The 24,767-nt window shown below is 40.3% G+C and overlaps 1 protein-coding gene across 1 annotated transcript in view; it reads right to left on the reverse strand.

The window, feature by feature from the left end:
- Positions 1 to 24,767, reverse strand: part of STPG4 (sperm-tail PG-rich repeat containing 4) — a 45,989-nt gene that overhangs the window by 4,950 nt on the left and 16,272 nt on the right. Inside the window, exons 4-5 of the mRNA XM_007084709.3 lie at positions 23,780 to 23,844; positions 23,512 to 23,566 (exon numbers count right to left, since the gene is read on the reverse strand). Of these exons, the coding sequence (XP_007084771.2) occupies positions 23,512 to 23,566; positions 23,780 to 23,844 (120 nt within the window). The remainder of the gene's footprint in view (positions 1 to 23,511; positions 23,567 to 23,779; positions 23,845 to 24,767) is intronic.

A 24,767-nucleotide genomic window follows, 5' to 3' on the forward strand; every position in this document is an offset into this window, starting at 1 on the left:
CTCCAGGTGGCAGCATGTTACGTAAAAAGAATGTTATTTTTCTCATCTGCATTTTCTAATTTTCCCACAATAGACTTGAGTGCTCTTGAGGTATGAAAAAAATTATATCTAATGTATAGATAAATGAACATGAAAAATGGGCAAAGGAAACAAAGATAAGATTAACAATAACTCAAGTCTTAGAGTAGAACAGAGAAACGTAGGGTGCTTGGGTGGCTCAGTTGGTTAGGTGTCCAACTCTTGGTTTTGGCTCAGGTCATGATCTCATGGTTTTTGAGTCTGAGCCCCGCATCAGGCTCTGCACTGATGGTACAGAGACTGCTTGGGATTCTCTCTCTCTCTCCCTCTTTCTCTGCCCCTTCAGCAAGTGCTCCCTCTCACTCTCAAAATGAATAAATGAACTTAAAAAAAAAAAAGAAAAAGAACCGAGAAATGTGTCCTGTAAGATCTTTGTTGTAGGTAAGGCTGGGCCACCAATTAGCCCATCCTATTCAGCAGAACAAGTGCCCAAGTGCAGACCCTCCAAGGATTTAGGAGCAAGGCTTTCCCTTGTTCACTCCCATGGGTGGCAGCTGCCATTCCCTTCTTTTTATCCATGAATGGAGTCTGTTATTAACAGTCAAGCACAAGTCTGATAACCAAGGGACGGATGTGCCTCTAAAATTTTACAACTCATGGCAGAGACATGAGAACAGCAATGTTTTGAAACTGGTGCCTACATGAGACAGAGATCACTACCAGGGTGAGGCTCTCAGTGTGTAGTGACCTCCACACTGCCACTGGAGAAATCTGAGCTGCCATAAAAACCAAAGCATAGAAAGCCAGGGACTCCAACAGGAACGGTTTGTGCCACCTCCGCTTGCTTTGGCCCTAATAAATACAGTACTTTGAAGCCAGAGCGGTAGCTGGGGCAAAAGATGCTAAGTGTGCTACCATTGACTCCATGCCTACAGCAGCCATCTGCAGGATGGCTAAGAAATGCTGCACATGCCCTCTTTCCCCCCAGCCTGATGTGGCTTCCATTTCTAAGCTCCAAATCATGTGCTCTTTGGGAATCCAAGTGCCAGGATTGACAAAGCACTGATATGTGCCTGTGCCATCCAGCAGCCTCCTATATGGGCATGGTCATCTAAGCCAAAGGGCCTAAAAGTTGGGGAGAAAGAAATGACTGCATGCTATTTGCCCCACGTGTCAAATGGAATCTTTTAAGAAGGAACATTAGGGAAGTGGATACAGACCCAAGTTCATATTCCAGAAGCCACAGGAATGGTGTTCTAAGTGAAAAGTAATAGTTGGGCCAAGACCCTGCAATGGGTGGGGAGCAATTCCAGCACAGTCCCCACTTCTGAGGACAATGTGAGTCAGCAGAGCAGGAATGGAGGGAAGGGGACATGGTCCAGGATGGCTCAGAATGTGGGTTGAGAAAATGGATCCACTTCAACAGGACGGTATTTAAAACAAGAACAACACTTGAATGGCGCCCTACTCTTCCTTGAGGTTAGAGATGCTGCTCCCTCATTTACTGCAGATCGATGAGCATGACCCAGAGCTTTAATTCACAATATGTAGGACGCATGGGTGAAGGGCAGCACCCAGGTTCATGAAGCAGCACTAAGCAACTCTCACACAGATCAGATGAACTACCTCTTCAACTTTGTTTTTGCCAGGTCCATGGTTTGACAATTCTGGGTTTCCTGAAGCTACACCTTTCAAAGACCACTGACATTTGGTGTCAAAGGGGAACAGAACTGTCACCTTCCTAGAACCCCAGTACCTGCTGCCAAAATAAACTATAGGAAACCTTTCATAGTTACCCATTCTCCTGCTTTGAGGCATGATTACATTTCAGCCCTCCTGACGATATCTTTCTCTTCCCTTTGAAAAAGTAATTGAGTTTCTACTCAAGGGCAACGTTAACCAATGGGAGCTATAGGGATACTATCTTCAACCTTAAAGGAGTTTATCCAGGGAGGGATTCCTTTTATCCCAAAAGGTAGTGAGGAGCTCAAATGGTGCTGAGTGAGGACTGAGCTAACTGCCTGGCTTCAAGACTCTACACCAGGCCACGTTGTATCCAGCCTGTGCTAGCTAAGTGTGATCTCAGTGGGCCAAGGGATGGTACCAAGGGCGGCTGCTTTCCACTTACTGTAAAGGGCTCAGAATGGATGGCCCCTACTGACTTTTCTGGAGTGCTCCTCGGACTGTCACACCATGAAGAGCTTCCTAATGGGCAGTAACTCTCAGTACCATTATAGGCTTTTGGTGAGCCCTGCCATGCCTCCTCTGAACATATTTCTCTGGGGCTGGGAGAGTGAGACTGGCTAATCTATGCCACACTGCTCTGGAATTAAAAGGTATTACCACTCTGGGACATGCCAGAGCAGCAAAATTCCAGGTATCTCTGAAAGACTGTGTGAAGGTAAATGAAATTATCCCAAACTAATATGTGTTGAACTGTGATCCTCTCAAAATTCACAAACCCTATAAATTTGTACCATGTTGAACTGGGTTGAACGGTATCCCCCTCCCCCCAAAATTCATAGAACTGTGAACCACTAGTACCTCAGAATGTGACCCTCTATGGAAATAGGTCCTTGCAGGTGTAATTATGAGGTCATCAGAATGGGCCCTAAACCTATATGAATGCTATCCTTTATTAAAAGGGGAATTTTGGGCACAGAGACATGGACACCAGTAAAACATACAACAATGAAGGCAGAGACCTACAAACCAAGGGAAGCCAAAGATTGCTGGAACACCACCAGAAGCTAGGAGAGAGGCACAGAACAGATTTTCCCTCACAGCACTCAGAAGGAGCCAACACTGCCACCACCTTGATCTTGGACTTCCTCTAGGACTGGGAGACAATACATTTCTGTTGTTTAAGTCACTCAGCTTGTAGTACTTTGTTATGGCAACCCTAGCAAATGAATATGTAAGTGTTCAGCTCATTTCTTCTTTCACAGTGCACCACACAGTGTGCTGAGAGTTGGGAATACAGTGGTATATGACTGTCTCCCAATATCCATTCTAACCTTAGTATTAGAACATTTTTTAACTGGTCACATGTCTACCCAGAATAAAGACTAAATTTCCCAGCTTCCCCTGAAGCTACATGTGACCATTAATTTCTAGTTAACAGGACAGAGGTAAGGAGATATGTACAAATTCCAGAGCATCCTTATGGAGAGGGAAGCTTGTCCAGCTTCCCTGCCTTCCTGCCTGCTAACAGGTCCCACTGAGAGTTCTTGGCTCTCTGGGACCATGGAAATGAAAGCCATGCTTAGCCAAGGAGCATGCAGAAATATGATACTGCAGAACTGCCCTACCCCAGCCTTAAGCTGTCCACTGCAGGAAATTTACACAAGACAGAAGTAGGTGCTTGTCTCATTTATAATATTGCTGTTGGGGGTCTCAATATTTCTGTTGGCAGCAGAACTCAGTCTTAATTGACAAAATGGACATGTGCCCTCAAAAACAAACACATAGACCAATGGAATAGAATAGAGACCCCAGAACTGGACCCACAAATGTGTGGCCAACTAATCTTTGACAAAGCAGGAAAGAGTATCCAGTGGAAAAAAGACAGTCTCTTTAACAAATGGTGCTGGGAGAACTGGACAGCATTCTTTCATGCAGAAGGATGAAACTGGACCACTTTCTTACACCATATACAAAAATAAACTCAAAATGGATGAAAGACCTGAATGTGAGACAGGGGGAGAGGGGAAAGTGGGTGATGGGCATGGAGGACGGCACTTGTAGGGATGAGCACTGGGTGTTGTATGGAAACCAACTTGACAATCAATTATATTAAAAATAAAAAAAGATGGACATGTGCCCTACTCTCATGGGGCTTACATTCTAGCAGGGAATATATGGTGTACAAAAAAAATATGACAAGTGTGTGGCATATGACACAAAGGGGCATACAGGATGCTATGGGAGAGCATGTAAGAAGGTAAACTGATCTGGCCTGAGGGGCTTGAAAAACCCTTAAGGAAGCACAAAGGAGCTAGGACCTAAAGAACAAGGAGGGGGTGAAGTCTGCAGGCAAAGAGGCTGGAGGAAGGATCTACACAGAAGCAATAATAGGAAAGGTTAGGGAAAGCCATCCAGTGAGGAAGATGCCATTCATTCTAATTCACTGCATCACAGAAATAAAATAAAATGTGCATACGCTCCTGTGGAAGAAAAATATATATAATATAATATAATATAATATAATATAATATAATATAATATATCTAATATATCATATATAATGTATCATACACACACACACACACACATACACACACAAAGTTAGGGACCTGAAATCCAACTTTCTCAAGACAGTTACCACTTTGGTGTTTTTCACACGTGTACAAACGCTAAGAATGGTTTTACAATTTAACTGCAGATGTAAGATGTTAAATGTCACCCTTGTATTTCCAATCTCTGCAAGGCGTCTGCCGCTGGTTTCCACATTCCAGGGCACCTCTCCAGGTGGCTGTGCAGCAGGCTCCACTGCTGCCCACCGCGAGCTCCCCCAGACCCTCACCACTGCTCATCCCTGCACCATCTATAGCTCATGTACCCACTCTCATCCAATGCTCACAACAGCCTCGCAGGGGACACGCCATCCCCTCCGTGTAACAGATGAGAACGTGAGGATGGGTAGGCCTAGAAACTAATGCTTCAGCAGCTTAGTTGTGGGAGCCAGAGCCAGTTTTCACTGCTGGGAGGTATCAGTGTTTAGTTCTAAACTATTTGTCTTTAAAATCACAAAGCTAGGGGGCACCTGGGTGGCTCAGTCAGTTGAGCGTCTGACTTGTGATTTCTGCTCAGGTCATGATCCCAGGGTCATGGGATTGAGCCCCAGGTCAAGCTCTGTGCTGAGCATGGAGCCTGCTTGAGATTCATTCATTCTCTCTCTCTCTCTCTCTCTCTTTCTCTTCCCCTCTGTCCCTCTCCCCTGCTCATTCTCTCTCTCTAAGATAAAAAATAAAAACAAAATCACAAAGCTAAAGGGGACCTAGAAAGAGCACACAGTCTATTCCCACTGATCCTAGGCACAACTTCTAATGAATCATACTTGAAGAGAGACAAGGTCAGAAATCAAATTTATGGCCCCAAATGTCTATCTATACACATGTGAAACACAAGTAATAAGCAACATAAACTGAAATTATTTGATGGGGTAGTAAAATTTGGTGACATGGGTATAATAGCTGGAATACATTGCTCAAAAAAGAAAACAGGAGTGCCTGGGTGCCTCAGCTAGTGAAGCATCTGACTCTTGATTTCTGCTCAGGTCATGAGCTCAGAGCTCTGTGTTGACAACATGGAACCTGCTTGGGATCCTTCCTCTCCCTCTCTCTCTGCCCCACCCCTGCTCGAGAAGAAAGGAAGAAAAGGAAAGGGAGGAAAGGAAAGGAAAGGAAAGGAAAGGAAAGGAAAGGAAAGGAAAGGAAGAAAGAAAGAAAGAAAGAAAGAAAGAAAGAAAGAAAGAACGAACGAACAGGTGGCCCTGCAAGGAGAGTAGAATCCTGTGTGGAGACAGGCACAGAGAGAAGCTGGAGTTGCCCCTCTGGGAACTCAGGAGGAGGCATGTGGCTGAGTGTATTCAACTCAGGAAATTCTAGAATTCTGTGTTGGTCTACAAGTTCACAGGAAAAGAAGGGAGACATGTTTGCTGTTGAGTACAGCAGAAGCCAAACTATCAGGGCCAAAAGTTATTCACATTTGCGAAATTCAGAATTGACTGCACCTCTGAAGTGTAGCTTGGTACTGTTTATTTCTGCAGAAAGAGAGGAACCGTGACAGTCTAGGTTTCTTGATGGGGGCCATGTGGGCAAGCAACGCAGAGTGATCACAAACCTGCCCACCACAAAAGTGCAACTTTTACAGGAAGGCACGTTCCAGGAACCACCAGGCAACTCAGCATTGCTGCAGGTGTTCACTAGCCCATCCTCCCTTTTCTAGATGACCCGGAGGGGGCCCACCAACATTAGAAATCTAAGGCGGGGGGGGGGGGGTGCCTGGGTAGCTCAGTCAGTTAAGCATCCCCTAATTCGGCTCAGGTCATGATCCCCCAGTTCACCAGCTCGAGCCCTGCATTGGGCTCTGTGCTGACAGATCCAAGCCTGGAGCCTGCTTCGGATTCTGTGTCTCCCTCTCTCTCTCTGCCGCTCCTCCACTCGTGCTTGCTCTCTCTCTCTCTTGCTCTCTCTCTCTCTCTCAAAAATAAACATTAATTTTTTTTTTTTTTTTTAATTTAAGAAAAAAATCAAGGCATACTTACGCACAGGAACTTCAGGTCTAGCTGGCAACTCCTGGTCACAGCGATTGGTCCGGGGCAGACATGTGACTATCACCTAGCCAATCCAAAAAGCCTGCATTTTCACACTCAGGTGGTCAGGCAGGCAGGTGTGCACCTGAAAGTGCTCCTGGCCCCTCCTGCCCAGCCCGTAAACAGCGTGCCCACAAGCCAGAGAAAGGTAAATGGGTGGCAAACGTTCCAGAGGCTGTGTGCGCCAATAAATTCCATCTCTCTTTTTATGTTTTAATTTCTGCTTACGCTCTTTCAGAATGGGCTTCTGTTACTTGCAACTGAAAAAAATCCTACTGATTATATACTTTTTCCTGTTCCCAGTCAAGATATTGTTATAAGAAAGAAGAGCAGGACATATCCAAAACAGGGATTTATGACTCTGCTGGAAAAGTTGCATGATTTTTTTAAAAAGAAAAACTGCCAGGCTATCTTTTAATAAAAAAAAAAAAAATCCTTGTACATCTGTAGCTATATTTCAAAGGTTATATTTCTCCAAAAATGTTACCTAGAAGTGAACTCGTCTTTGAGGAGATTGAGCCTTTAATCATCTTTCAGATTCCATTCAAGCAGAAATCAATTTGTGTTTGGCTTGATTCAATCTGACTATGTTTACTAATTATTTTTCTGTTCCTTGTGGAGTTTTAAAGTATCAGCTTAGTTTTTAATTGAACTAATTTCGTAAATCAGAAACAGCTGGAATGATTCAGCATTCTGTTATAGCCCTAGTTTCAATGCACAGAGTATGCCACAGACCCACTATCCCCCTTTCAAACTGCTCTGAAATGTGACTACAGCAGACAAATCATATAACACTCATTCATATGTGCACACACTCTTTCCTGTTTACCTAATCCTTTCCTTATTCTTTATAAGCTTGTCAGGTTTTAAGAAATACAGAAACATCTTGAAATATTTGTGACATCAAATAAAAGTAACCCATTTTCGTTGACATTGTAAGATTTTATTTCCTACTGTCAGGAAAGGTGTGCACATCTCATTTTTCACTTTATATACAACCGTGAGAATTAGTAACTTTAAAGAATCTGCTCAGCAAATTACTGGAAGCTCCAAATCGTATGAATGACTGAGTCCTAATTAAGTAGTCGTTAAGTGGCACTATTTTTATTTAAGTAACAAAATATTTTTGGGGCACCTGGGTGGCTCAGTCAATTGAGCGTCCGACTTGAGCTCAGATCATGATCTCACAGTTCGTGAGTTCAAGCCCCACATCAGGTTCTGTGCTGACAGCTCAGAGCCTGAAGCCTACTTCGGATTCTGTGTTCCATCTTTCTCTGCCTCTCCCTCTCTCTCCCTCTTCCTCAAAAATAAACATTAAAAAAAATTTTAAGTAGCAAAATTATTTTTATGTTGACCAATTTGATGGCTCTTTTCCTCAAACACTACTTCTTTTCTTCTAAAAAATTACATTTTGAAAAATTATAAAAACAATGCAAAAGAAAGGAAGTAAACAACCACCCTAAATCATGGCACCTCAGCATAGCCAAAAAGCATTTTGGTGCATTTCCTTTTTTTTTTATACACATAATTTTTCTTCCATTATTTTAATCATAGTATACATACCGATTTATATATTGTATTTTCCCCCTACACATTAGATCATAAACACTTTTGATGCTATTTTATGATTTTAACAATAATTGTTTTAATGGCTATAAAATATTCCTTTGAGTAGGTATATAATATTCTTTTAAAATTATTTCCCTTCTGGGGCACCTGGGTGGCTCAGTTGGTTAGGCGTCTGACTTCACCTCAGGTCATGATCCATGAGTTGGAGCTCCATGTCAGACTCTGTGCTGACAGCTTAGAGCCTGGAGCCTGCTTCCAATTCTGTGTCTCCCTCTCTCTGCTCCTCCCCTGCTTGCGCTCGCTCTCTCTCTCTCTCTCTTTCTCTCTCTCAAAAATAAATAAACATTAAAAAAATTATTTCCCTCCTGCTGGATGTTAAGTTGCTACTGTTATCTTGCTATTATAAGTAATCCCTTCATGGTATCTTTATACAGATGATATTTCTGTATATAAGACTATTACTTTAAGAGAACTTACTCAAGATGGAATCAACAGCCTACAAGATACATACTGCCAACCTGCCTTTCAAGGGGTTGTATTAGTCGATGCTACCACCAGCAATAAACAAGAGAAGCACTGGGTCTGTATGATCCACATGCCAAGTAGATACTAGGGAAAAAAGACTTAGAAAAATAATATCTTCCTTAGTCTTCTTTACCCCAATGGGCATATTAAATAAAGTCATCAGTGGCCCCTATATGTTCTAAGAAGTTGTGCAGAATCTCTGAAATCCAAATGTGGGAAGACAGCCCACATTTGGAAACACATTCAAAAGGGAACAAAACTCATGAAATTTTTTGGTGAATCAAGAGTTTTATTTGGGCCATTTATGAAAGCAATTAAATCAATTAAAGGGTAGGGTGAGGGGAGGAGAAACCACAAATGACAAGTTTTACTTTGTCCAATTCGCTTGGATGAGAATGACCAAGATTTCTTGTAATTTTCTCCTCTTCTTAAAAAAAACCACTATGAGGTGACTGTATCTTTAGGTCTTGGAATTTGTGAGGCTTTGTCATTATTATCAAGGTGCTCAAAGGCAGCAGAAGTTGCCAGTACAATTCTTTTTATGGTGCAAAAAGGCCCTTTTTCCTATGACAGACCATGTCTCCTGGCATTGATCCCAAAATGCTCACGTAAATCTTCTTCTCATAGTCTTTACTATAGACAAAACAATTGTGCTGATCCATAAGCAATTATTATTTCAACAATAACAGAAATAGCCAATAAGTATACAACCTTACATTGGTTGCTTGATCTAAAGATTAAAAACCGTTTTCCAACCCGACAAATCCCTTACCAACTGCTTCCCCTGAGAGCTACCTACACTTTGGGGACAAAATGTAAGTCACCAACCGAATCACTGATACAAACAAGAAGGCTGTGTTTTTTAACAAGTCAGAACAGCTCCTCCACACTGAGAGGCCTTCAGGGGCAAATGATCCTAGAGGATTTTCAAATCCAACGTCAATGTACTTTCTACAACTAAAAAATCATGTAGTATTGGCTAGACATTCGCATGGTCATCTACTTGTCTTTTAATTGGCTGCTCCTGGAGATTTTAGGCATGAATGATGAACAAATTTCAATGGGCTACTTTCCACAGATGATAGGAAGAAAGGAGGAGGAGATGCACACCTGTATGTATCCATCTTTTATAACCTGCCTCATTCTCAAAAGGGTTTAGAGTGAACTCAGTGAATGTCTGTGGGTCATACTATATTGCACCAGGTCTACAGGTCAGATTTCTGGTGATAGTAGGTTTCAGATACACCAACAATGAGGCAACCTGTCCTAAGTCAACAGGGCTCAAATGACACCACAACCTTACTGTGCAACCATACACAAAACACATTTCAGAAAAATTAGAGTTGTAAGGTCTTTAAAGTTTTTTTTAAGTTTATTTATTTATTTTGAGAGAGACAGAGATAGTGTGAGAAGGGAAGGGGCAGAGAGAGAGGGAGAGAGAGAATCCCAGGCAGGCTCCGAACTGCCCAAGCAGAGCCTGACCCAGCGCTTGATCTCACTAACCGTGAGATCATGACCTGAACCAAAATCAAGAATTGGACTCTTAACCGCCTGAGCCAACCAGGTGCCCTGAAGAGTTGTAAGCTTTTTTTTTTTTTTTTTTCAAATCAAAACAACAAATACATGAAAGAAAACTAAAGTAAACATCATGTCTCTGGGGGGAATTAAAAAAATTTTTTTTAAATGTTTATTTATTCTTGAGGGAGAGAGAGACACACAGAGTGTGATTGGGGGAGGGCAGAGAGAAAGGGAGACACAGAATCTGAAGCAGGCACCAGGCTCTGAGCTGTCAGCACAGAGCCTGACACGGGGCTCAAACTCGCAAGCCGTGAGATCATGACCTGAGCCGAAGTCAGACGCTTAACTGACTGAGCCATCCAGGAGTTCCTCTGGAGGAAATTTTTTAAATGGTGGAAAAAATAAGAAAAGATGCATAGATTTCATTCATTCATTCATTCAATACATTTTCTGAGCAATGTACTAGCCTCTGGGTATTGAAGAAGAAGACAGTCCCCCTTCCATGGAACCTACATTCCAAAAGGTGATGACAAACTCTAATTTGACGATACTAACATTTTACATTTTGAACTTCTCTCTAGGGGTGCCTGGTGGTTCAGTCGGTTGAACCTCCGTCTTCATCTCAGGCTGTGATCTCATGGTTTGTGAGTATGAGCAGAGCATTGGGCTCTCTGCTGTCAGTGTGGAGCCTGCTTCGAATCCTCTATCCCTTCTCTCTCTACACCTCCCCTGCTCACTCGCTCATGCTCTCTCTCTCTCCCTCAAAAATACATAAACATTTAAAAATAATTAAATAAATAAACTCTCTATATAAAAACACAAAAGTAAAAGGCAAAATCCCTGAAAACCTTCAGCAAATACAAGTGCTAATATTTTTTCACTATAGAGTTTATACAAATCAACAAAAAAAGAATGTTAAAACTCTACCCACTCGATAACTGGGTAAAGACTATGACCAGAAAAGAATGTAGGAAGGACCGCAAGTAACTGATTAATAATTAGAATGTGTAGTCTCACATGAATAGACACTTTTCCGAAGAAGACATCCAGATGGCCAACTGACACGTGAAAAAATGCTCAACATCACTCATCATCCGGGAAATACAAATCAAAACCACAATGAGATACCACCTCACATCTGTAGAATGGCTAACATTAACGACTCAGGCAACAACAGATGTTGGCAAAGATGTGGAGAAAGAGGATCTCTTTTGCACTGCTGGTGGGAATGCAAACTGGTGCAGCCACTCTGGAAAACACTATGGAGGTTCCTCAAAAAATTAAAAATAGAACTACGTATGACCCAACAATCGCACTACTAGGTATTTATCCAAGGGATATGGTATGCTGTTTTGAAGGGGCACATGCACCCCAATTTTTATAGCAGCACTATCAACAATAGCCAAAGTATGAAAAGAGCCCAAATGTCCAACGATGGATGAATGGGTAAAGAAGATGTGGTATATATATACAATGGAGTATTACTCGGCAATCAAAAAGAATGAAATCTTGCCGTGTGCAACTATGTGGATGGAACTAGAGGATATTATGCTAAGCGAAACTAGTCAGAGAAAGACAACTATCATATGACTTCACTCATATGAGGACTTTAAGAGACAAAACAGATGAACATAAGGGAATGGAAGCAAAAATAATATAAAAACAGGGAGGGGGACAAAAACATAAGAGACTCTTAAATATGGAGAACAGAGGGTTGCTGGAGGGATTATGGGAGGGAGGATGGGCTAAATGGGTAAGGCCACTAAGGAATCTACCTCTGAAATCATTGTTGCACTATATGCTAACTAATTTGGATGTAAATTAAAAAATAAATTAAATAAAAATTTTAAAAATTGTGTAGTCTCAGATCCTAAGATTAAATTAAAATAATAAGACACCATTCTTTTATTATCAAATTAACAAATATTTTTTAAAATAATGATAAACAAAATTTATACCAATTTTTTGAAATGGGCATCCCCTTGATTGCTGGTAAAGATATAAATGAATATGATACTTTTAAAAAAGGTTCAGCAATCTCGATCAAGAAGCTGTATATAATCTCTACCCTAGTAAATACCATTTGTGATAATCCATAAAAAATGATGCTCAGATTTAGAAAAGACTTTGTGTGTTCAGTCTTATGTTAGCATTAGTCTTTTGATCTGAGTATTCAGTACCAGAGTCTTTGTATAACAAAGTTGTGAATGTAAACAAAGTTGTCATAACACAGAAAAATTCTCCAATGAGCTGACCTCTTACAAAATTATATCCTATTCAAGGAGCTCCTGGGTGGCTCACTTGGTTAGGTGTCTGACCTCTGCTCCGGTCATGATCTCAAGGCTCATGGATTAGAGCCCTGCTTCAAGCTCTATGCTGACAGCTCAGAACCTGGAGCCTGCTTCAGATTCTGTGTCTCCCTCTCTCTCTGCCCCTCCCCTGCTCATGCTCTGTCTTTCCCTCTCTCAAAAATAAATAAAAACATTTTTTAAATTAAAAAAAATTAAAAATTAAAAATTTAAAACAAATTAAAAATCATATCCTATTCAAATATCTCTCCCCACTTAACATTGGCATCCACCACTGCAGACAGGACAGTGTCTTTTTGAGTCAGTTTATCTGCACTATTCTTAAATGATATTTAACAATACATCACAAATAAAGTACAAATCCAATTCAAAGTGAAAATGCACATTTTACCCAAAAAATGCAAGATTTCATGAAGTCAAGGAAAGTGATGGAAAAGTACCCACATCACAGGAAAAGTCTTTGATAGACCAATGAGGACCCAGCAAAGTTAAGTTAGCTAACAAGAAGAAAGAGACAATGACAAGGATTGTGACGTACTGGCACTTCAATAAAGAATGGTTTCAAATGTCAGAGGAGATGCCCCTGGGAAAACTGATGACACTTCAAACAATATTTTTTCTAAAATTTATCCTCTGTGATTTCATTAGAATGTCAAACATGAAGTGAAGGATGTCACTATACTATTATAAGACATTGTCATAAAAACTCAACACAGTCTCCTCTTTAACTTAGGAATGAGTATCTAGTTGCAATTATAGGATATTCTCCTAATTTTTAGTACAATTTTTTTAATTTTTTAACATTTATTTACTTGTTTTTGAGAGAGAGAGAGAGAGAGAGAGAGAGTGTGTGTGTGTGTGTGTGTGTGTGTGTGTGTGTGTGTGTGTGTGTGTGAGTGAGGCGGTGGAGTGGGGGGCGGGCAGAGAGGGAGACACAGAACTCAAGCAGGCTCCAGACTCTGAGCTGCCAACACAGAGCCAGATGCAGGGCTCGAACTCACAAACTATGAGATCATGACCTGAGCTGAAGTCAGATGCTTAACTGACTGAGCCACCCAGGCACCCCTAGTCCAATTTTTTTTTTAAAGGAAAGACCAAATCAAACTTTATTGACTACTTTGAGATTTTGATTCTACTTAAAGTGGGTTCACGTTAATAGGTCTTTTGGGTGGGTCAAGTTCTACTTGGATACTGAAGGCTCCTGTATATGGAATAATTGAAAACAAGATTGACCATCAAGAGGGGAATGGTTGAGTAAATTATGATGTGATAATTTGATTATTTACCTAGTAAAAATAAAGTTTAAAAGGATTTGTAATAATATGAAACATATGCTAAGTAAAAAAAGGATATAAAATTATCATGCACCATGATCACAACTATGTTTCTATTTTTTTATTTTTTTTCACAACTATGTTTTTAAAACTGCACAGGAAAAAGGAGAAAATTAACATTATTGGTTGCATATGAGCAATGACAAAAACTGTAAACAGAATTTTCTATATTTTCCAAATTATCTATAATTTATTTATTTTTACTCTAACTTTAAATTTTTATACATTTTTACTTAAATTTCAAGACATTTTATTAAATTTATAGAGAAGTGTGGCTTTAAAAATCAACTGGAACCAAAAGTCTTATTGTGAAAAACAGAAGTCTGGTCTCACTCCTCTCCCAATTTCATTTCCTAAGACAACCAGTTTTGTGTTTTGTTTTTAAGAGTGTGTAACAGCACATGATATGAATGTGAACATAGCATTTCACTGAAATAACACTATCCTCACTTCACACAACTAGCACTCTTAGAAACACCTTTTACACATATGTCTTAGGCATACATGTCTCTGAGCAGGTTCTAAAGAGCCTAAGACAATGATTTTTAGCTCTTAACTGTTCTTACAGAAGTGACCTTATCACTAAATAGTGTGTTCATATTGATATTTCTTAATTTGTACTTTAAAAATTATCTACTGATGGCCTCCTGGAATGAATGAAGATATGGCACTTGCCCTGTCCACTATTCCTCTCTCCTCATCCACTCAAAGCAGCATTTTATTTATTTTCAAAGTAGCATTTTAAATCACTAACCAATGTTTACTAAATAAATATTATTCCTTGCAGAGCCAAGTTACATATTATGATTCCTTTTCTTAGATTGTCTTTCGTTTTACCTGGGGTTAATTAGTATCTTGTTTTTTTCACTTGTGCATTTTGCTATACATATTTTCTTAATATTTCTCATCATATGGCTGTTCTTAGATCCTTTTCTCCTTAAAAACATTCCTTCTGAGGTTCTTTAGTTTCTTTCTCAATGTGGATTGGTTTCCCTCTCAGCCTGCTGCACAGTGGTCCACCTGGGACATCTTTTAAGTGCTCTCCCAGGCTGGACCCACTTTGTCCTAGATCCCACACCTCCCTCCTCCTGGATTCACTTCTTTGTTTTTCTGTATTTTATCACCAGTGGCATATTTAAAAAGAGTATTTCGGAGGCATTTTTTATGAGTTTTTGCATGCTGGAAAATGTCTTTATTTTATCTTCACAATTGATTGTGTGGCTGAACACAGAATTCTAAGTTGAAAATAATTTTCCCTTTTCTCTCTCTCTGTGGATGCTAATTGAATTTAAAAAAAATCTTCCCTCAGGGTGCCTGGGTGGCTCAGTCAGTTAAGTCCAATTCTTGATTTCAACTTAGGTCATGATCTCATCGTTGGGGGATCAAGCCCTACGTCAGGCTCTGCACTGAGGGTGGAGCCTGCTTAAGATTCTCTCTCTCTCTCTCTCTCTCTCTCTCTCTCTCTGCCCCTCCGTCCTCTCAAAATAAATATATAAACACTTAAAAAGTGTATTAAAAAATCTTCCTTCTATTCCCTGTGTTCTGTTTTCAACCAGGTTTCCATCCTTCTGTCTGTTTATATCCATCTCTCATTCGTGTTACAGGCTTTTCACATTTGCCTGGTGGAAGCTTGGGTATGTGGCTGGGATGTGTGGAGATCAGGCAAATGAATGGGGAGCCAGTCTTTTTCCTGGGGTTCCCTCAATGTCAGGATGTGGTTCTCTTTCCTCTAGGCTCATTGAGTTTTTCCAGAGGATAAATTCTACTAAACTTTTGCTTGAGGGGCAAGTGTCCATTTCACATTAGGAGAGGAAGGGAGCCTCCAAACTTAAATTACTCTCTGTATACAGTTTTGATTAATTCCCTGGTGTTCAACTAATTCCCTGTGTCACCTTACTTTCCCCCACCAAGTCCCAAGTCTCTCTGCAGTTCTACGAGACAAACAGGCTCCCGTCTCTTCTGCACCATCCCCTGCCTGCTTTTTAATCTGTGGCTTCCTCTACTTTCTATTATCTAAAAATTGTTGAAATCTCTTGTGTGCCAGTGTTTCCCTTTTTTTCTATTTATTCATGTGGATTTATGTATTCTTTTACTACCATTTTATTGGGATTTGAGAGTAAGAAGAGACTGCTGTATGGCCAATTTGCCATACTGAGCAGGAAATCACATATTACTTTTAGAATAGAAAATATAAACTTTAAATTCAGGGGCACCTGGGTGGCTCAGTCGGTTAAGTGTCCAACGTCAGCTCAAGTCATGATCTCACGACTTGCGAGTTCCAGCCCTGCATTGGGCTCTCTGCTGTCAGCACCAGCACTGAGCCTGCTTCAGATCCTGTCTCCCTCTCTCTCTGCCCCTCCCCCTGCTCGCTTGCTCTCTTAAAAATAAACATTTAAAGAAAACACTTTAAACTCAAATAGCTATTATGACCATAATTACATAAAGTAAGATATGCAAATTGATATTCAAATTTTCTACATAAACAGGAACTCCCATCTATTTAGCACTCATTCTTGTAGATTTTCTCTGAAACTATGCTACTTCAGTTATGTCAAAATTGGATCCTCTCATAAGAATCAACAGACTTACTTATTTTATAAAGAAAATGTCTGTAAAACTTCCCAACATAGCAACTCTTTGTGATTTTTATTTTTCTTTATTTTGCAGATGCTTTTATGGAATTATCTTGAGGTTGATATCAAAAAGTGTAACACATATTTTGTGTAGAGAACAAAGAGTAATGATATAAATATCTAAAAACCGGAACCCCTCTTTTCAGTTCCTTTCCTTTATCCCAGGTACTCTAATTCTTGTCTCATCTATATTCCTGGAGGATGAGGGGATGGGGAGGGAGAATCTAAATAGTCACTAATTCCTTAGTATGAATTGGATCAATATATTTCTCCTTCAAGAGCTTTTGCATTTAAAAGAGGGCATGTGAGAGACTCCTGGGTGGCTCAATCGGTTGAGCGTCTGACTTCAGCTCGGGTCATGATCTCATGGTTCATGGGTTCGAGCCCCACATCAGGCTCTGTGCTGACAGCTCAGAGCCTGGAGCCAGCTTCAGATTCTGGGTCTCCCTCTCTCCCTCTCTCTCTCTCTCTGCCCCTCCACCACTTGCTCTCTGTGTCTCTAAAATAAGTAAATATCAAAAAAAATTTTTTTAAAAAGAATGGCACATGTCTCATGTCTCAGATCTTAGGCTTTCATATCAAAATCCTTACTATGGGGGCACCTGCCTGGCTCAGTCAGAAGAGCATGCAACTCTTGATCTCAGGGTTGTGAGTTTGACCCCTACCCTGGGTATAGAGATTACTGAAAAGTAAAATCTTTTTTTTTTTAAATCCCTACTATGGAGTTTCATGCATGACTGCAGTGGGCAGTAATTTCCCTTCTTGACCCCTCAACTAATAAATGCCTCATGAAAAAGCCTTTGGATCCAAAGGCCGAGAAGACAACTAGCACTTTGGTTTCTTTGAGTTTGGCTTAGAATACAGGCTTTGAAGGGACAAGTATGGATGTCCCTTTCCTCATTCAAGCCTTTTCTTCACTCCTTATCTTTTTCTTCCACCTGGAATCAGCATTTGCTAAGAAGCTTACAAGTGAATGTATCAGAAAGTTCTGGAGATGGCTGGAAGGAAGAAGGTACATGTGCTTCTATCAACAGATAATATTAAACTTGTCATCAGTGTCTAATTTTGGATGTCATGTTTCAAGTCGTGTATGCTAAGCCATTTGGTCCCACACTAGTTCCTGTGTGCTTCTATGGGTACACTTTCTATAATTAATAAAATCACTGAGCAGACTTGCCTAGGTGTTTGGAAACAGAAGCTATGTTTTATTTTTAGTAATTATTTATTTATTTTTATTTTTTTAATATATGAAATTTATTGTCAAATTAGTTTCCATACAACACCCAGTGCTCATCCCAAAAGATGCCCTCTTCAATGCCCATCACCTACCCTTCCCTCCCTCCCACCCCCAATCAACCCTCCATTTGTTCTCAGTTTTTAAGAGTCTCTTATGCTTTGGCTCTCTTCCACTCTAACCTCTTTTTTTTTTTTTCTTACCCTCCCCCATGGGTTTCTGTCAAGTTTCTCAGGATCCACATAAGAGTGAAAACATATGGTATCTGTCTTTCTCTGTATGGCTTATTTCACTTAGCATCACACTCTCCAGTTCCATCCATGTTGCTACAAAGGGCCATATTTCATTCTTTCTCATTGCCACGTAGTACTCCATTGTGTATATAAACCACAATTTCTTTATCCATTCATCAGCTGATCGACATTTAGGCTTTTTCCATAATTTGGCTATTGTTGAGAGTGCTGCTATAAACATTGGGGTACAAGTGCCCCTATGCATCAGTACTCCTGTATCCCTTGGGTAAATTCCTAGCAGTGCTACTGCTGGGTCACAGGGTAGGTCTATTTTTAATTTTTTGAGGAACCTCCACACTGTTTTCCAGAGTGGCTGCACCAGTTTGCATTCCCACCAACAGTGCAAGAGGGTTCCCGTTTCTCCACATCCTCTCCAGCATCTACAGTCTCCTGATTTGTTCATTTTGGCCACTCTGACTGGCATGAGGTGATATCTGAGTGTGGTTTTGATTTGTATTTCCCTGATGAGGAGCGATGTTGAGCATCTTTTCATGTGTCTGTTGGCCATCTGGATGTCTTCTTTAGAGAAGTGTCTATTCATGTTCAGAAGCTGTGTTTTATATTCTTCTTATGTGTTTACCTACACCTACTACCACGCTTGAGGCAAGTAAATATTCAATAATATTAATAATTTGAATAATTTGGCCAAAAATACTGTTGAAATTGAATGAAATCGTATGGTGTAGGTTGATTGGCTCTCGAAAGTTTGAGTTGATCACTACTGAGTCTGAGATGTCAATAAGAACTACGGTCATTCATGGGTGTGAAAAGGCAGTTTGAAGAATAAAACACTTTGGGTTATTGACTTTATTTTTTAATTTGGGGGGGGGGCGGTTATTGACTTTAGAGTGTCCTTGCTCTTTAAGAGGGAAGGGAGCACGCTGATAAGATGTCTCATTTGCATTGAATAGTCAACAATACCAACCTGGCATTGGGGCCTCACACACAGAGCCACCCAAAAGAGCTGTATAGAGTAGATGAAAGAATTTCTATTGAAGTCAGCTAGACTCAGTTGAGTCCGGCATTTTACAAAGAGACTTTGCTGAGAAAAGACTGGAAGTTCTAATATCCTAAAGGTGTCCCAGAGAAAAATATTGCCAATTAAGAAAAGCTAGTGTAGCAAGTCTCCCAGCTGGAGCCTAAGCTGCATCCATCCATTGTTAAGAATCTTAGATGATCAGGGCCTAACAGGCAGGCTGGCAGATGGACCTCCCAGGACAGAGAAGCTCCCTGCATGTGAACTTATCCTACTGCAAAAAGGGTCCAACCTGGGCCCACAAACAAGCCTTAGTCATCAGTGAGGAATGGTGATGCCAGAGACAACACAATGTCTGCCACCTGGATTTGACCCCTGATGAGCTGTAAATGTCCAAAGGCACTAAGCAAGTCACTTGATCATGCTCACGCACTAGGCAGTAGAGCTTAGAGCCCAGGTTTTGAGGTCACTATAAACAGGGTCTAAGTCGCAGCTCCATTTCCTAAAAAACCGTGTGACCTCTGGAAACTAACTTCCATTTCCTGACATGTGAAACGGAGATGATAAATATTACCTCACCAAGTTGCTGCGAGGAGCACCTGCACCAGAAAACAGTCAATGAATGATGGTTATCACCATCAAAACCAACCCTAATAGAGTACAGTTGACCCTTGCACAGCATGGGGGTTAGGGACACTGGCCCCCAAGCAGTGGAAAATCCATGTATAACTTTGGACTCCCCCCAAACGTAACTGCTAATAGCTCACTGTTGACTGAAAGCCTTACCAATAACATATACAGTCAATTGGCATGTATTTTGTATGCTGTATGTATTATATATATTGTATTCTTACAATAAAGTAAGCTATAGAAACAAATGTTATGAAGAAGATCATAAGAAAGAGAAAATACACTTACAGTACTGTACTGTATTTACTTTAAAAAAATCCACATATAAGCGGACCCACACAGTTCGAATCTGTGTTGTTCAAGGGTCAGCTGTAGCTTATTTATAAAGTTTCTTCCAGTTCTAAGAGTCCTAAACAGTTCTGTGATCATAATGTTAATTTCTAGAACAATTAAACTGAAAGATGAAATCAATCAAATTGAGTTTTTCAGATAAAGGTCAAGTGGCATATTGTAATGGCCTAAAGATTATTGCATTGGTTTAACATTTGAGAATGTTCTCCTGGTAGGCAGCATTTCTGTACCATACTCAACACAGTGCACCAACATCTCCCACTGTTGGGATCAAAGGAGTCTGCTTTCTGTAGTTTATAAGTTTGTGGATCTAAACCAAACCCACATTCTGCTGTAGGAATGCATGTTTAGGACAGACATGAATCACAGCCCTGAGCTATTTCTTTGTGTTAGAACATTTTCCATGAAAGTATTCTTTTCACTTTGTTGAAGGACAGGATGTTCTAAATCAGTGAATCACATTTATTTATAAAATAGAATGGATGAGGTGACATCAATGAAAATGGCAGAATAAGGATCTCCAAAAATCTTCTCCTCCATAAAAGCGATGAGAACAAAGGCAAAGACTGTCAGAATCAACTGGCTTGTGCTATTTCATATACAGGGCTGCTTTTCCCTGCAGGACACATAGCCTGAACTAATATCAAATTATTTTTGATTTGAGCCTCTTTACTAATAGTAAACAAATTATTATTAGCTCACAGCATTCATTTAAAGCATATATTTCAATCCGGGAGCCTGGATGGCTCAGTCGGTTGAGCATCCAACTTCAAGCTCAGGTCATAATGTCACAGTTTGTGAGTTTGAGCCCTGCGACAGGCTCTGTGCTGACAGCTGGGAGCCTGGAGCCTACTTCAGATTCTGTGTCTCCCTCTCTCTCTGCCCCTCCCCTGCTAGCACACTCTCTGTGTCTCTCTCTCTCTCTCTCTCAAAAGTAAATAAACATTTTTTAAAAATTTTAACAATATATTTCAGGGGATATAGAGTATTACCTAGCAAAAAAAATCCATGTGTCTTGACTTCTTGCTGCCAAAGCCAGCCAGACACATTCATCTGTCTCTGTTCCACCTATCAAATAAAAAAGGCATAACTATCCACCCCCCATTCCACACACACACCCAAGAGAAGAGACAACAGCCAGCAGAGATATCATATCTGGGGTAGACATGAAGCAGTCTGGAGGAATGGTACCTGATATGGCTCAGTGGGGAGAGCTGAAGCCCACGCACCTGGAGAGGGCCTGCCAGAGGAGCAGGCTGATTTGCTCCACAGAACCCAAAAGAAGGTCAGGAATTTCAGCCCTGAGGAGCCCCTGTGAGGTGGGAATGGGTGGTGGGGGCTGAACACAGGAGGGCCGGTAGACCTCTCCTCTCTAGGTCCCTCTGCCTCACGCCCTTCCTGCATCCCAGGGTGTGTGTTGGCGGGGGGGGGGGGGGGGGGTTCATTCCTGGGAAGACTGCACCAGAGAATTGGACTCAGGAGCCCCAGGCACTCTGAGGACAGGAGCCTTCACTAAAAACAGGAATTGAGTGAGCTCTTTACACACAAAACGGTGAGACCTCCCAGCCCCTTCCCCGTCTCAGCATCCAGAACACCAGCAACTGGCCTATACCCAAGCCAGAGGCTGAGGAGTCATTTTGAAGCTACTGATATGTCCGGGAGAAAAGGTCTAGGGACACCCAAAGGAAAAACCATGCCCTCCTCCCATCAATCCACAGTGAAATCCACTGGACATAATCTCTACCTATATTTGTGTCCTGTGCCTGCTGTGACAAGTTACTATAAATTTGGTGACTTAAAACAACAGAATTTTATTCTCTCATAGTTCCAGAGGCCAGAAGTCTGAAATCAGTGTCACTGGACTAAAATCAAAGTGTCATCAGGGATACCTCTGGAGGCTCTAGGAAAGGATCTGTCCTCACCTCTTCCAGCTCCTGGTGATGGCCACCTTCCTAGGCTTGTGGCCGCATCACTCTAACCTCTGCCTCTGTGGCCACATTGCCTTCCCCCCTTCTCAATCTCCCCCTGCCTTTCTTATACAGACACCTGTGATTGCATATAAGGTCCACTGGAAATCCAGGATAATCTCCCCATCTCAAGGCCCTTCACATAATCACACGGACAGTTTCTGCCACATGAGGTAACCTTCACAGGTTCTAAAAATTAGGACACAGACACAGCTTTGGCGCCATTATTCATCCAAGCACACCACCCACATACAGACAGTTTTCAATTAACCTTTTAGCTTCTCACACTTCTTTTACCTGTTTTACTTTTCTATTGATGTTTCTCCTATAGATTGTTTTTTTTTTTATTAAGTTTATTGATTTGGGGAGAGAAAAAGAGGGGGGAAGGGACAGAGAGAGAGAGACAGAGAGACAGAGAGAGAGAGACAGAGAATCCTAGGCAGCCTCCACACGGTCAGCATTGGTGGAGAGCCCAATGCGGGGCTCAGACTCATGAACCATGAGATCATGACCTGAGCCGAAGTTGGATGCTTAACCGACTAAGCCACCCAGGGGTCCCTCCTATAGAGTGTTAAGAGAAGTGTAGATAAGGCTGTCAGCCCTTTATCTGCCATGTATGTTGAAAATATTTTCCTAATTCCTGTTTACTTATTTACAGTTTGTTTTCTGATATACAAAAAAATTTAAATGTGGTGGAATCAAATCAAATACTTCTTTTCCTTTGCAGTTCATCCATTGCTATTACTCAGAAAATCTACCTTATCCTAAAATTAGATATATGCCAATATGTTTTCTTCTGGTTTTATGGTTTCAAAAGTATTTAATTCTTTAATCAATATGAATTCATTTTAATATGTGGTATGAGGAATCTAACTTAATTTTCTAAGTTATTTCATCAATTGTCTAGCATAAAATAGCTCTTCCTTTTTCCTACTGATTTGACACAGCATCTTTATCAAATATAAAAATCTCACATAGTCTATGGTCTGTTTCTGAACTCTGTTATCTAAATTCCCCTTTTGGATGTTCACTGTATGTTTCTCTTCCCCTGAGTTTCTAGTTACAAATAGGTAATTCAAGTCCATCAAATCATCCCTAAATAATTTCATATTTCCTTAATCCTTCAAAATGTTTATATAATTATTTATTTTTTGGCATCCTACTAGTTAGTTATCTAAAGGAGTTCATTTTTATCATAACACATGTACATATATTTGGAAACTTGTAGAAACAGGTAGGTAGGCATTTTCACACTTTGGAAAGAAACCAGAGACAGATACTTTTCCTTCTTGCTGTTAATATAATGATCTATCGAATATCTCCGACTTTATCAATCAATTAAATCAATAAATGCCATGTGTCAGCTATTTTTCTACATGTTATGTAAACAGGACAAAAACAGACAAAAATCCTCACTTTTATGAAGCTTATATTCTAGTGAGGGAGACAGATAAAACAGGAGAGATTAATGTTTAAGTGTAATGTATCAGATAGTAATGAGCAATATGGAGAAAACAAAACAAAATAAGGAAGGGGCACAGAAAATTCTGAACAGGTGACCAAGGATGACTTCACTGAGAAGGTGATAGGAGTCAAGACTTACAGAAAGTAAAGAAGCCTTTACTTTTATTCTATAACTCGACACAAATGGACTACTTACACTGAAATCCCTAGTATATCTTCAGATATACTTTAAGTACATATTAAATCAATTACATTAATCATTCATTGCTTATCTACTACAGTGAACAAAAGGTTAATCTTGATATCTCAAAATGAACCATTGCATGTTTTAAACATCAAATTCATCAGGAGTTATGTGTCTACAATATACTTACAGGAGTGAAGCAGCTTGTTGGAAATCTTTGAACTGCAGAACGAAATACGAAGCTCCTATATTAAAAAAAGAAAAGGTGATATTCTAAATCTGTTTTTTAATGTGAGAACTTTATTAACTTATTCCCTATCTCTCACTAAATATTTAAAAATGCTAATCTGGATATGATGGGCATAAATGAGGTTTAAAAGCCATTAGTATTGGTTAAGTATGTAAATAAAAAGGCATGAGTGAAATTATTAAAAGCAACTTAATAAGTATATAATTACCTGGAAGCGTGCTTGGGAACTGGTGCAGGAAGTAGATCGTATTGCCCTGGTGAAAGCTTAACTGACTACACAGAATGGACAAGGACACCAAAAATAGATTAATACAGGTCTCAAGCTCACTTTATTACCTGTCATTCATAATCCTTTATTTTATGAGCATACAGCATTATATAATTTATTCTCTATCTTAATAATGGAAAAAAATACATTTTCAAAGGTGGAGCTTCAAAACATTCAACCAATGCTCACTTTTCATGGTAAATTTTTTTTTAATGTTTGTTTTTGGGAGAGAGAGAAAGACAGTGAGTGAGCAGAACAGGGGAGGGGCAAAGAGAGAGGGAGACAGAGGATTCAAAGCAGGCTCCACAATGACAGCAGAGAGCCCAGTGCAGGACTCATGAACCATGAGATCCTGAACCATGAGATCTCATGAACCATGAGATCATGACCTGAGCTGAAGTCAGATGTTTAACCAACTGAACCACCCAGGGCCCCTTCTTCATAAATTTATATGACAGTATGCCTGAGATGATGCATAGAAAAATTCTGTAAAATTGATCATATTTTAAATGTACTAGATTCAACGAATCCATTTCAATTACCATTTAGTGAGCCTGCTCTGTAGGTAAAGAACTGTGCTGGGTGTAATGGGGAATACAATAGTCCCTGACCAGCAGGAGTGAGAAGGCACACACATAAACAATTCTAATATAAAATACTATAAATAAAATTATAAAAGACAGACTGAGGGTAAGAAGAGATTAAACCCAACTGAGTGACCCACAGTTAATATCACATACTCAATGGTGAAAAGCTAAAAGCTTTCCTCTAAGATCAGGATAGGAGAAGGCTGCCCACTCTCTCCATTCCTATTCAACATAGCATTGGAAGTGCCAGCCAGAGTAATTAGGCAAAAAAAAAATAAAAAGCATCCAAATTGGAAAGAAAGAAGCAAAACTGTTCCCGTTCACAGATGACATGATCTTAT

Source organism: Panthera tigris, chromosome A3, assembly GCF_018350195.1.
Source record: "Panthera tigris isolate Pti1 chromosome A3, P.tigris_Pti1_mat1.1, whole genome shotgun sequence".
Classification (NCBI taxonomy): Eukaryota; Metazoa; Chordata; class Mammalia; order Carnivora; family Felidae; genus Panthera; species Panthera tigris.